The 11,119-nt window shown below is 51.8% G+C and overlaps 1 protein-coding gene across 5 annotated transcripts; it reads left to right on the top strand.

Moving 5' to 3' along the window:
* The first annotated feature begins 405 nt into the window (after window positions 1–405).
* HOXC4 (homeobox C4) lies at window positions 406–9,859 on the top strand. 5 transcript variants are annotated; one of them, XM_027106514.1, is made up of 4 exons: window positions 406–6,923; window positions 6,995–7,111; window positions 7,818–8,192; window positions 8,686–9,859. In XM_027106514.1, exons 2-4 carry the CDS (start codon window positions 7,096–7,098, stop codon window positions 9,039–9,041), a joined length of 747 nt encoding a protein of 248 aa, XP_026962315.1. In that variant the 5' UTR covers window positions 406–6,923; window positions 6,995–7,095; the 3' UTR covers window positions 9,042–9,859. The 5 variants fall into 5 exon arrangements, with proteins under 5 accessions (XP_026962315.1, XP_026962314.1, XP_026962313.1 ...); XM_027106513.1 differs by having other exon boundaries at window positions 406–7,111; XM_027106512.1 differs by having other exon boundaries at window positions 407–7,111; window positions 7,748–8,192.
* The last annotated feature ends 1,260 nt before the right edge of the window (window positions 9,860–11,119 follow it).

The raw sequence follows: 11,119 nt of genomic DNA on the forward strand, positions 1-11,119 counted from the left end.
GCCAGAGTCACTGCCCGACCCATAGATGCCTCCTCCCCAATTGTTCTTGGTGCCCAGGGCCCAATTAAGCGGCCGCCTCACTCCCGGCAGCCGAGCTCTTATCGGCCGGGATTGATGCCTCCGCGGCTCCTGTATATCATTTCCAAGATTTTTTCTGTCCAACTCCTCGGCTCCTTTGGCTTGCGCGGCTTTGACTAATGATTGCTACAGATGCCAACGTCTCCAGAATCCTAATAGCCAGACAGGCGGACTCTTATTTACCCGGCAACATTTCTGCGGGAAGGGGTGAGGGGAGAGGGGCTGAGGGAGCTGGGGCTCGGCTGTTGCATGTGGGGGGGGGCAGGGAGAAGGTTGTGACCAACTCACGTTTCACTGAACTTCTTCCCCAGTGAGAAAGACATTCCCAACTCCCTCCTCTCCCTGAGGGAAAAGCAGGATCATAAAATAGTGCTAATAGTAACTCAGAGCTCGCCTCATTGAAAAGGATCAAAGAACGAACAGGACATGGGGAAATAATCAGAGAAGTGTTTATTAGTTGTAAATAGATGAGAGATTAAGCAGGAGACCAGCGGTTTAGGGAGGAAAAAGAGGGATATTTTTTTTTCTTCCGGAGGAGAGAAAGGGGAGGTCAGCCACGGTGGGAGAAGGGGCTCCTTTTTAAAATTTCACGTCTTCCCTGTCCTCTCCGCACCCCGCATCTAGTCTTCCCGTCCGTGGAAATGCCTCCCGTCCTTCCCTTACTTCGCCTCACCTTCGGTCCCTCCGGTGTGGGACCGCGGCCACTTCCCAGAGGCTGCTCCGATGCCCGCTGGGGCTGCCCGGGTGATGGGGCCTCTATCTGGGGCTGGGGAGCAAAATGAGACCCAACGGCCAACTGCGGGCTGCGGGCCGCCGGCCCTGCGGTCCCACTCGCGCCGAAGTGGTGGAAAGTTGCGGCCGAATTCGCTTCTCCCGGCGCTTCTGGGCCGCCGGCGGGGCCGGGTCTTTGGGGGAAGCGGCTGGAGTTCCCCGCCGAGCCTGGAGCCGGGCGTCGCGCTTCCCGGGGTCTCGATCCATACCTTCCCAGACATATACCCCTCATTCGGGTGAAGAGAAAACAAAAACGCTGAGCGGCCCGGCTCCGAGCCCAGGCATGGAGTGCTAACTCCAACGCGGAACAATTTCTATCAGAGAATAACGGAGCACAAAATAATTCAGCAAGGCGGATGGGCAGGAGCACGGTGTGAGATCCCCGCGCGGTGAAGCGGCTGCAGAGCGGACCGCGCCGCACAGCCCGGGAGGACCATTTCGTTGGAGTGTAGGGCGAGGCCGCAGCCCGGACCCGGACCCAGCCGCCCGAGGGCCAGTCTCTAAATTACAGCCCATCAGGAGGACTCGGAAATGCAAAACAGGGAGCCGAAAGATTTAAACAGTCGGAGGCGGAGGCGTCCCGACGCGGCCAAAGCGAAAATCAATCACGTAATTAAAACGGGGAGAGGGCGAGGCCCGAGCTTGGGGGTCCGGGGTTCGGAGGAGGCAGCCAAGGTGCGGGCCGAGGTGGGCGAGCGGCCTGAGGATGGGGCTCTCCCGTCGCGGCCGGAGCGCGGAGGGGCTGCGGGGAAGTTTGTAACAGATCGCTATTGATTCCCGCTTGGCTGGAAAGAGCAGGCTGTGTGTCCTCTTCTAGGCCGGACCCTGAAGCCGCCCGATGGGCCCTTCCCGGGCTCCCCCATTTTCATGGGGTCGTGGCGTGTGGTGATCCCTGGGGTGCCCCGATCTGTCCAGGCAGGTTTGTCTGAGAGCGCAAGTGGCACCAAGACGTTGCCTCTGGGTTTAAGGGGGTAGAGGGAAGTGGCACCCTAGTTTCAGACACTTACATGTTGCCTTTGGACTGGATTCCCCCACCCCAGGAATCAAGGCTTGCCTTTGGAATGACTCTCATCTAGGCATCCAGGTTTGGAAGGGAGGTGAGTGGGCTTATTAAGGGGAGACTTGGGCCTGAGCTAACTGGACCCCTTTGGGCAGGGAACAAGAAGGAACAGTTCCTGGAGGAAAAAAATAAGGCACGCAGGGAGCTCTGTTTGTGAGGGAATGGTGTTCTTGTTATTACTGAGGTTAATGATGGTAATGATCAGGTATGGCTGGGTCAGCCTGGAGAGAACAAGCTCTCACAGCCCTTTCTCACAGAGGCTTCTCTGGAGAAGTCACCAGCTCCCCAACTTGGGTGTGATTGGGGCGAATAAAATGAAGACCTTTCCTCCCTTTCCCTGCCCTTTCCTCTCCCGTTCCTTAAGAACTCCAGAAAAAAAGGGGAAACCTTATAAAATCTTCAACTCCCCCCCATCATTTTCCTCTGCTCTCTCCAGTTCAGTAAAATGCATCATCTTTGGGCACTGGGCTTTTGCCGGGCGCCCTTCTTAGGAAGTTCAGCAGGCAGTTACTGGGCCAAGTCCCCATGAATTCTGTTTCTGACCCTGGAGGAGACCCAGGATTCTCTTGCCTGCTCTATTGGAATTCTCCCTCTATCCTTAGCCTTTCCCAGTCTCTACCTTCCTTGGTCCTGGGTGTCTAATCCCATGGGTCTCTGGCAGCTCAGAGGCCAAGAGCATGTTGAGATGCCCTCATCAGCTCCCCAAAGGGATCCCACCTTCCTATCGGCTTCTTAATTCTGGGAGCACTAGGTCAGGGAGCTCTTTGTAAGCCCCCCTAAGCCAGCCTAATTCCTAGATCTTTCAAAACCACATTTAGAGAGCTTTAAAAGTAAAAGTCCTTCCCCCCTCTAACAGGAAAGTTCAGGTTACAAATCTTCAGCAGCGCAAGCTTCCTGCAGCCATAAGTCAGAATTTTCAACAACAACAAAAAAGAGGAGTTAAAGCTTGCATCAAAGGGAGAAGGGGACACCCCAGCCCCAATTTTAAAGGGGATGCAATCCAGCAGCCTTGGACAAGAGTGGGGGCCTCACTTGACAAGAGTCAGTGAGGCCACGATGGGCAAGGAAGGGGGTGGGGAACCCAACCTCTAACTAACAATTTCTCCAGCATAAAAATGAAACATCAAATTCGTTAGCCCAGGGCCTTCATTTTTCCCCTTCCACATTATAACTAGTTATTGAACTCGTTGGAAGATCTAAAGGCCATTTGCGAAGAGACAAATTTCAATGGAGTTTCCCCATCAATAACCCCATGGCAGTGACCTATTGGAACAAGTCAAACACCCGAGGTGAAATGCAGGTCACTCTGTCTAACCAATATTAAAATGCAGCCACTTTTTAAAAAGCCACTTTAAACGAGATTTGAGGAAAATTGAATTCCAAGAAAGGCAAAGCAAGGAGGGGGAAATCCATGAGAGGACCTCGCCTATGGTCTCCGAATAAACAAGAGAGATTCATCTTTAATATTTAAAGGGGGGAAAATTAACATTCCATGATTGCTTTTTTTTTTTTTTTTTGAGACTATAAGCGATTCTAGGAGAAAAAAAAAGGTTGAGTATTTTCTGGTGACACTTCTGGGTTATTAAAATCATTTTAGACCAATTCATTACTTTTACTGACAAGAGATTTAAGAAAAAATCAATTAAGCATTTGCATATTCTTTTGCATACATTAGCCCTGCCTGCTGGCATTAGAAAGGGACAAAACACATACATATATACATATACACACACGGGGAAAAATGGGAGCCTTGCTTTAGTTTGGGGTTTTCAAGTTGCTCGGAGAAAAAATAAAAATGAAATGAATTACTTGATTGTATACCATCTAAAAGTCAATTTACTTGAGGAAGAAGAAAGAGACATGTTGCAATTTTTAATCTCTAAAACAACAACAAAAACCACCTACACACACGGGCGCGCATGCCCGCACACACCCACACCCTGCACTTCTGAGAGTGGGAAGTGGATTGACCCTCATTTTCCTTCTCTTTGCCCTCCAAGTCCTGAGTTGGTTCTCCCACTTATTTTTCTCCCTAGGAAAATCCAGGGATTCTGAGACGTGAGATTTTAAGGCATCGCAGAATCAGTGGAGCCGCTGAGGTCTCTCAGCCGGCAGCTTGTTACCGGGGAGGGGAGGAATATGGGTTATCCAACGGTCAGTATGGTAATCCGGGCACAATAAGGCCTCGCACACAATGGACACATATTTTTCTTCAGCGGTGTCAGAAGGGAAGCGCTTTGTACTGAAACATGTTTCCGAAAGAGAAACCAGATCAAGACTTAGAAAGGATATGGGGTGAGGGGGGCATTCAGACAGTGATGGCTTAGAGGCTGGCAAAAGGTGATCAGAAAAAATAAAAAATAAAATTGGGGCAGAGAGAGGTGGAGGGCAGAGCAGGGGTTGGAGATCCCTGGGCTGAGGAGGCAGAAGGGCGAAGCACAAAAGGAGATACAAGGATTCATCACGGGCAAGAACCGCTTTATTGCCCCCCACCCCAACCCGTTAAGCCAGTGCTAAGTACAGAAGCCCTCCGAAGGGATCTTATTTCTGTGCTTGCAATAATATCCTGGTGAAAATGTTCTTGTGTGTGTGTGTGGTAGAGTCTGGCTTGTTATTTTCCGCATAGGCAACTTTCTTGCTATTATAGGAGCCCAAAGAGAGGGTTTTGGTAAGTGATGTAGATAAGTGTGGGCATACTTGGGGGAATCTCCCAGATTTCACTTTCTGGATGTGCATATCGAATTAGCTGTGAAAACCTGGAATGAAAACTCCACAGATTTATGGCTGCATAAGGAGGCATTTAATACATTAATAAATGTTAATAGTATGAATGCAAATATATTTGTTAGCAGTAATAACCAAAGACGGATTGGACACGTGGTTGGAGGCATCTGAACTCTCTGGATCTACTTACACGTACTGGCCTGAAGTGGGTTTCGGGCTCCCGTTCCCTCGACCCACCTGCAGGAGCTCTGAATCCTAGGGAGTGGTGGTGTGAGATGTGCAATGCCTTGGGAAGGACTCCCTAATTAAGACCAAGAGGGTGAAGAGATGGAAGAAAAGCGAGCTGAGGCGGGGGCAGGGCTGCTAGAAGGTGAATGTGAGGACTGCGAGGAGGGGAGCCAGGTGGAGCAGAGATTATTCCCTACCTGGATGAGGTGGGGCTACCTGATCCAGGTGCAGGCCTAGAAGGGAGGATGGGGGTGGGGCTGGAAGGCTTTCTCCCTCAGCAGCCTTCCGCCCACCCTACCTGAGCTCTCAGGGACTTTGCCTCTCCCCAGGCAGCAGTCTGGGGCTGGGTTCAGAATTTTTATGTGGATCGGCAGTCAGCATTGGTTTCCCTCGCCACTTCCAACAACTTATAATTAACCTATCCCCCTCCCACCAATAATAAAACCCTCACGCACTCCAAATCACTGTCAACCAAGCAGCAGCCTTCCCCTTCTCAGTCTCAAGTTCCTCTTCCAACCAAACCAGCCAGTCCTCACACGCAGAGGGTCCCGGACAGGAGTGGGCAGGAGTTCTCAACCAACTTTGGAAATCTGAGAACCTCTTCTAAGAGATGGTCAACCTCCAGGGAATTCCGGTTCTCTCACCCATCTGGTGGTAGGGGTCGGGCACTGACCTCTTGGGGAGAGGGTATCCAGGGACCCCCAAGCACTGGCTCTTGGTGAGCCTGGGGTGAGTGTGGGGGGCTTAAGCATTGCAGAAGGGAAGGCAGCCAGGGGCCCAGGCAGGGTGAATCAGTCCCTTTGGGCATCGGCTGTGGCCCAGCTCTCGTTCCAGCCCTCAGGGTGAGCCCTCATTTGGAAGTGGGGACCCTCTCTGACATCCCAAAGGTGGTGAGAGACAGATTGGAAATCTCCCACCTTCAGCCTCCCTCTCACAAGGGTTTTATTTTTTTCCCTTTCCCCTCCTCATTCCCTTAATTGCAGATGTTCTAATTAAACCCTCAAATAGTTGTTATGCGGTTTTAAAAGGTACTTATTCAAGTGTCAACCAGGCTGGGCAGGGAGGAGGCAGCGTAGGGCGGCGAATTAAAGGTAGATTGACTAATCACAGTGGCGATCATAATAATAAAATCAGAGGGAAAAAAATCACATTACGACTTTTCGTGGAAAGGAGGGAGCAGGCAGCCAGCGGCCGCCAGCCCTGCGCTGCCGCCGACACAAAGAGTGCGGGCGATTCCACGAGACTGATTTATGACGTTTTACAGCCCTATAAAAGCTGTAGCGACGAGGCAAGCGCTTCTACCACCGCTGGCAGATTTAGTCTAATAAATAAAACATAAACAGTTAACTTTATGTGTCACTTTTATTGTTATCAAGTAAAATATAGCCGAGCCCCGGCAAGCTATGATTTTAAACTATAATTGTTATCAAGTGCAACAAGGGGACCCGGCTCCCTCCCTGGGCTCTCCCTTCTGCCACCCCCCTCAACTCTGAGTTATGGGATCAGTTAATTGGAATTGGTGCAAGACGTGGCCACCCCTGGCTGAGGGGGAGTGTGTCAGAAAGCAGCTCTTCCTTGCCCCCTCCCTCCTCCATGGCCCTGCCACCCCACCATCAGGGTATGCCTGTGGGTGGGTAGCAGAGAGAGGGGAGGGTGCAGGAACGGGCTGGAGACCCCCAAGGCCCGCCCGGCATCCCCAGCTTCGTGAGCTCACCCTTCAGCTTTTGGAAGGCGGCCTGGAGCTGGCCCTTGGGGATGCGTGTTTACATGTAAACACATGTGTTACATGGATACAATCCCTGGCCGGAAGCAGGCTCTACAGACGAAGGCCTCCCCCTTAGCTAGGTCTGCCTTCTGTGGGGATGGAGAAAGAAGAGCTCCCTGGGCCTTGGCTGGGCACCATCCCAGGGCACTGGCCCCTGGCAGAGTGCTCTCCTCCCTGCTCCAGGTCCTCGGGAACCAGCCTTGGAGGCGGTTGTCAGAAAGCAGCAGGCCAGACGGAATGGAGAGTGGGAACAGCGGCCAGCAGGAGAGATCCTCTGCTCTGGGCTGGGAAGAGAGGGTTAGTGGGTACTCGGGGAGGGCAAGGCTTCTGAACTCTGCTTTTGCCAACCACTTCCTGTCTCTCTTCAGCGGGGGCTCAACCCCCAGACCTCCAGAAATGACGTCAGAATCATTTGCATCCCGCTGCCTCTACCTGCCCGGTCCAGCTGGGACCCTGCCTCGCCGGCCCCATGGCCAGAGGGTTGGGTGAGTGTGTATGGGGAAGGGGGCTGGACTCTGGTCTCCTTGGATGGGGGGCATCCCAGGCTCACCGGCTTCCTGGGCTCAGCCTGGGCCTCTCCCCATCCAACCTCCACTCCAGTCCTCATTCAACTTCCTCTTCCTGCGAAAGAGGGGCGCTGCCACGGTGCCCTACACAGACTGAGACAGGACCGCCATGAATGGAGACCTCTGTAAAAGCTCGGGAGCCGAAGCCCGAGGGGCCCACCGGAGGCCCAAGGGGAGACCCTGGGAGGGGGCTGAATCACAGCCTCCCGACAGCCCCCCAGTGCCCAGGCTTTAGAAGGGAGCTGGGGCTTCCCATCTCCTTTTGCAGGGGAGGGTTGTCAGTCGGCGGGGTGTGCACTGGGGGCACCGCGGCCCCTGCCAGCTAACCCCGCATCACCGCCACCACCCCCCCAGCACCACCACCACCACACACACAAAAAAAATTGGATACATTTTGAATAAAGCGATTCGGTTCCTTATCCGGGGACTGGGTTGCTCCGTGTGATTGGCCGGCGGAGTCACATGGTGAAAGTAACTTTACAGGGTCGCTAGCTAGTAGGAGGGCTTTATGGAGCAGAAAAACGACAAAGCGAGAAAAATTATTTTCCACTCCAGAAATTAATGATCATGAGCTCGTATTTGATGGACTCTAACTACATCGATCCGAAATTTCCTCCATGCGAAGAATATTCGCAAAATAGCTACATCCCTGAACACAGTCCGGAATATTACGGCCGGACCAGGGAATCGGGATTCCAGCATCACCACCAGGAGCTGTACCCACCACCGCCTCCGCGCCCTAGCTACCCTGAGCGCCAGTATAGCTGCACCAGTCTCCAGGGGCCGGGCAATTCGCGAGGCCACGGCCCGGCCCAGGCGGGCCACCACCACCCCGAGAAATCACAGCCGCTCTGCGAGCCGGCGCCTCTCTCAGGCGCCTCCGCCTCCCCGTCCCCAGCCCCGCCAGCCTGCAGCCAGCCAGCCCCTGACCATCCCTCCAGCGCCGCCAGCAAGCAACCCATAGTCTACCCATGGATGAAAAAAATCCACGTTAGCACGGGTAGGCAACTTTGCTTTTTGCTCTCCCCCTCCCTCCCCTCTTCCCCAGCGCTCCCCACCCTCCTCGGCCCCCTCCGGCCCCCGTCCTCCTTTCTCTCCTTCCCCCTCTCTCTCCAGGAGCGACTCTGGGTTAGCACAATTGAACTGGATTTACGAGCGAGAATGGGTAATTACATCCCCCATAAATTTTATGGCTTAGCTACTCTGGGCAGTCCGAGCCATGTGCTACGATCTGTTCTGTATGTGTGAAAACTATGCTCGCTTTCTAAGGGCGCATAAATAATTCAGTGTCGTTGCAATGAGGATTCCCCTCTTATTACACTACAAAGTCTCCAGCACCCTTCAACTTCTTTATAACCCGTTTAGCTTGATGACTTTATTTCCACCACCCCCTCCTCCTGTTACAACAGAGCTGAGGATGGGGTGAGGGTGGGGGGCGGGGAGCCTGCTGCCTTTGAACCCCACTATTTGCTTTTCCCCTCCCCCTCCCCCAGTGAACCCCAATTATAACGGAGGGGAACCCAAGCGCTCGAGGACAGCCTACACCCGGCAGCAAGTCCTGGAATTAGAGAAAGAGTTTCATTACAATCGCTACCTGACCCGAAGGAGAAGGATCGAGATCGCCCACTCGCTGTGCCTCTCTGAGAGGCAGATCAAAATCTGGTTCCAAAACCGTCGCATGAAATGGAAGAAGGACCACCGACTCCCCAACACCAAAGTCAGGTCAGCGCCCCCGGCCGGCGCTGCACCCAGCACCCTCTCGGCAGCCACCCAGGGCACTTCTGAAGACCACTCCCAGAGCGCCACGCCACCGGAGCAGCAACGGGCAGAGGACATTACCAGGTTATAAAACATAACTCACACCCTGCCCCCACCCCAGGCCCCCATCCTCCCCTCACACACAAATTGACTCTTATTTATAGAATTTAATATATATATATATTTTTTGGTTCTTTTCTCTCTTCCTCCCACCTTATCCCTTGTCATTTCCAAACAGACAAAACAGATAAACAAACAAGCCCCCTGCCCTTCTCTCCTTTCCACTGTTAAGGACCCTTTTAAGCATGTGATGTTGTCTTAGCATGGTACCTGCTGGGGTTTTTTTTTAAGGCCATTTTGGGGGGTTATTTATTTTTTAAGGAAAAAAAGCTGCAAAAATTATATATTGCAAGGTACGATGGTCTGGTTTAGGTGCGTTTCAGGGGAAATGAGGAAAAGAAAAAAGGAAAGAGATTTTTAAGCCAATTCTCCTCCTTCTTCTTTCTCCTCCTCCTCCTTCCCCGCTCTTTCCTTAGGCCTTTTGCATTGAAAATGCACCAGGGGAGGTTAGTGAGGGGGAAGTCATTTTAAGGAGAACAAAGCTATGAAGTTCTTTTGTATTATTGTTGGGGGGAGCTGGGAGGAGAGGGGGGGAAGACAGCAGACAAAGCTAAATGCATCTGGAGAGCCTCTCAGAGCTGTTCAGTTTGAGGAGCCAAAAGAAAATAAAAATGAACTTTCAGTTCAGAGAGGCAGTCTATAGGTAGATACCCCTCACCCCCCCATCGTGGTTATTGTGTTTTTGGACTGAATTTACTTGATTATTGTAAAACTTGCAATAAAGAATTTTAGTGTCGATGTGAAATGCCCCGTGATCAATAATAAACCAGTGGATGTGAATTAGTTTTACGTCAATGTCTGATGGTTTCTTTTTATCCCCCTCCTCCTTCTGACCTGGTATAACATCCCACCTTCTCTATATAGTTGCCGAAGTTTACTCTAAGCAAACACACAAATCTTAACTCTCAACTCCAGTTTCCCAAGGTCCTTAGAAGAACCAGCAAAAGGTTTGGGGCAGAGGATCTCAGGGGAGGGGATGTGGAAGATTAGGGCCAATTTCTCTGAGTCTGCAGGGGCCAGGCTCTCCTGGGGGTACTTAGAGTGGAGCTGGGGGGGGGGTGTCTCACTTCTCTAGAGTTAAGCACAGTGCCTTCTTTTGTCTATTTCCTTCTCCTCTCTTCTCCTTTCTCTCTGATGAGTAGGCCTGCCTAATTTGCAGACTAGAAGGCAAGTTTAGGGAGTTGGGAGGAAGAAGAGTTTTCATCTTTGGGAAGCTCTTTGGGAATAAGGGATTAAGGAAGATGCCCACTCAGCATGCCTGTTCTCCTTAAAAGAAGAAACATTTTGAGCTGGTGACTCTGAAGCAGCAAAGTGACCTGTCAGGATGGCTTCTCTGTTTGTTTAGACTTGGAAAGAAGGGTGAAGTGGAGGCCAGAGGCCTGGGAGGCCCCCTTGCATGGGTAGGCCTCAAAGCCTGATTCCTAGAGATAATGAAGCACTTTTATTTTTTCCCCCTAACTTTTATCATGGACCTGCCAGGTGTTGAGAAAAGACACAGGGAGAGGTAGGGACCACCCCTCTTCCTACAACTTCCCAGGTCCCCGCAGGGCTTGGGATAGGCAGAACAAGACTGCCTGGTTGTAAAAAAAATTTTTTTAATTGTTTCCTTGGGGGCTAAAACAAACAAACAAACAACAACAACAACAAAAACTGAGCTGGATTACCTGAAGGACTAATTTAGGCCAAAGCCTCCAGCGAATTCTGGTCCTGGGGCCCAGGCTCTGAGCAAGGCCTGCTCAAATGTTCGCTTGTTTGTTGGGAGAAGGTGAGGAGGTAGTTGGTGAGCTTCTCAGGCAGTTTAACCAAATTTCAGGATGGAGGGCTATCAGAGGTAGAAGAGAGAGGGAGAAGATATCTGGGGTAAGTAGGGGAGCCATGGATACCGCTGTCCCCTCTCCCCAGATTCTGGAGTGAAAGGCAGCAGAAGAACCAAGTTATGAAAATCTGTTTGGTGAGCTTTGGATTTATTTCCTCTTGAAGGACTTGCTTGCTGGTACTTAGCGTGTGTGTGTGTGTGTGTGTGTGTGTGTGTGTGTGTGTGTGTGTGTG

Source organism: Aethalodelphis obliquidens, unplaced genomic scaffold (assembly GCF_003676395.1).
Source record: "Aethalodelphis obliquidens isolate GAN/ISIS:26980383/991018 unplaced genomic scaffold, ASM367639v1 scaffold8, whole genome shotgun sequence".
Classification (NCBI taxonomy): domain Eukaryota; kingdom Metazoa; phylum Chordata; class Mammalia; order Artiodactyla; family Delphinidae; genus Aethalodelphis; species Aethalodelphis obliquidens.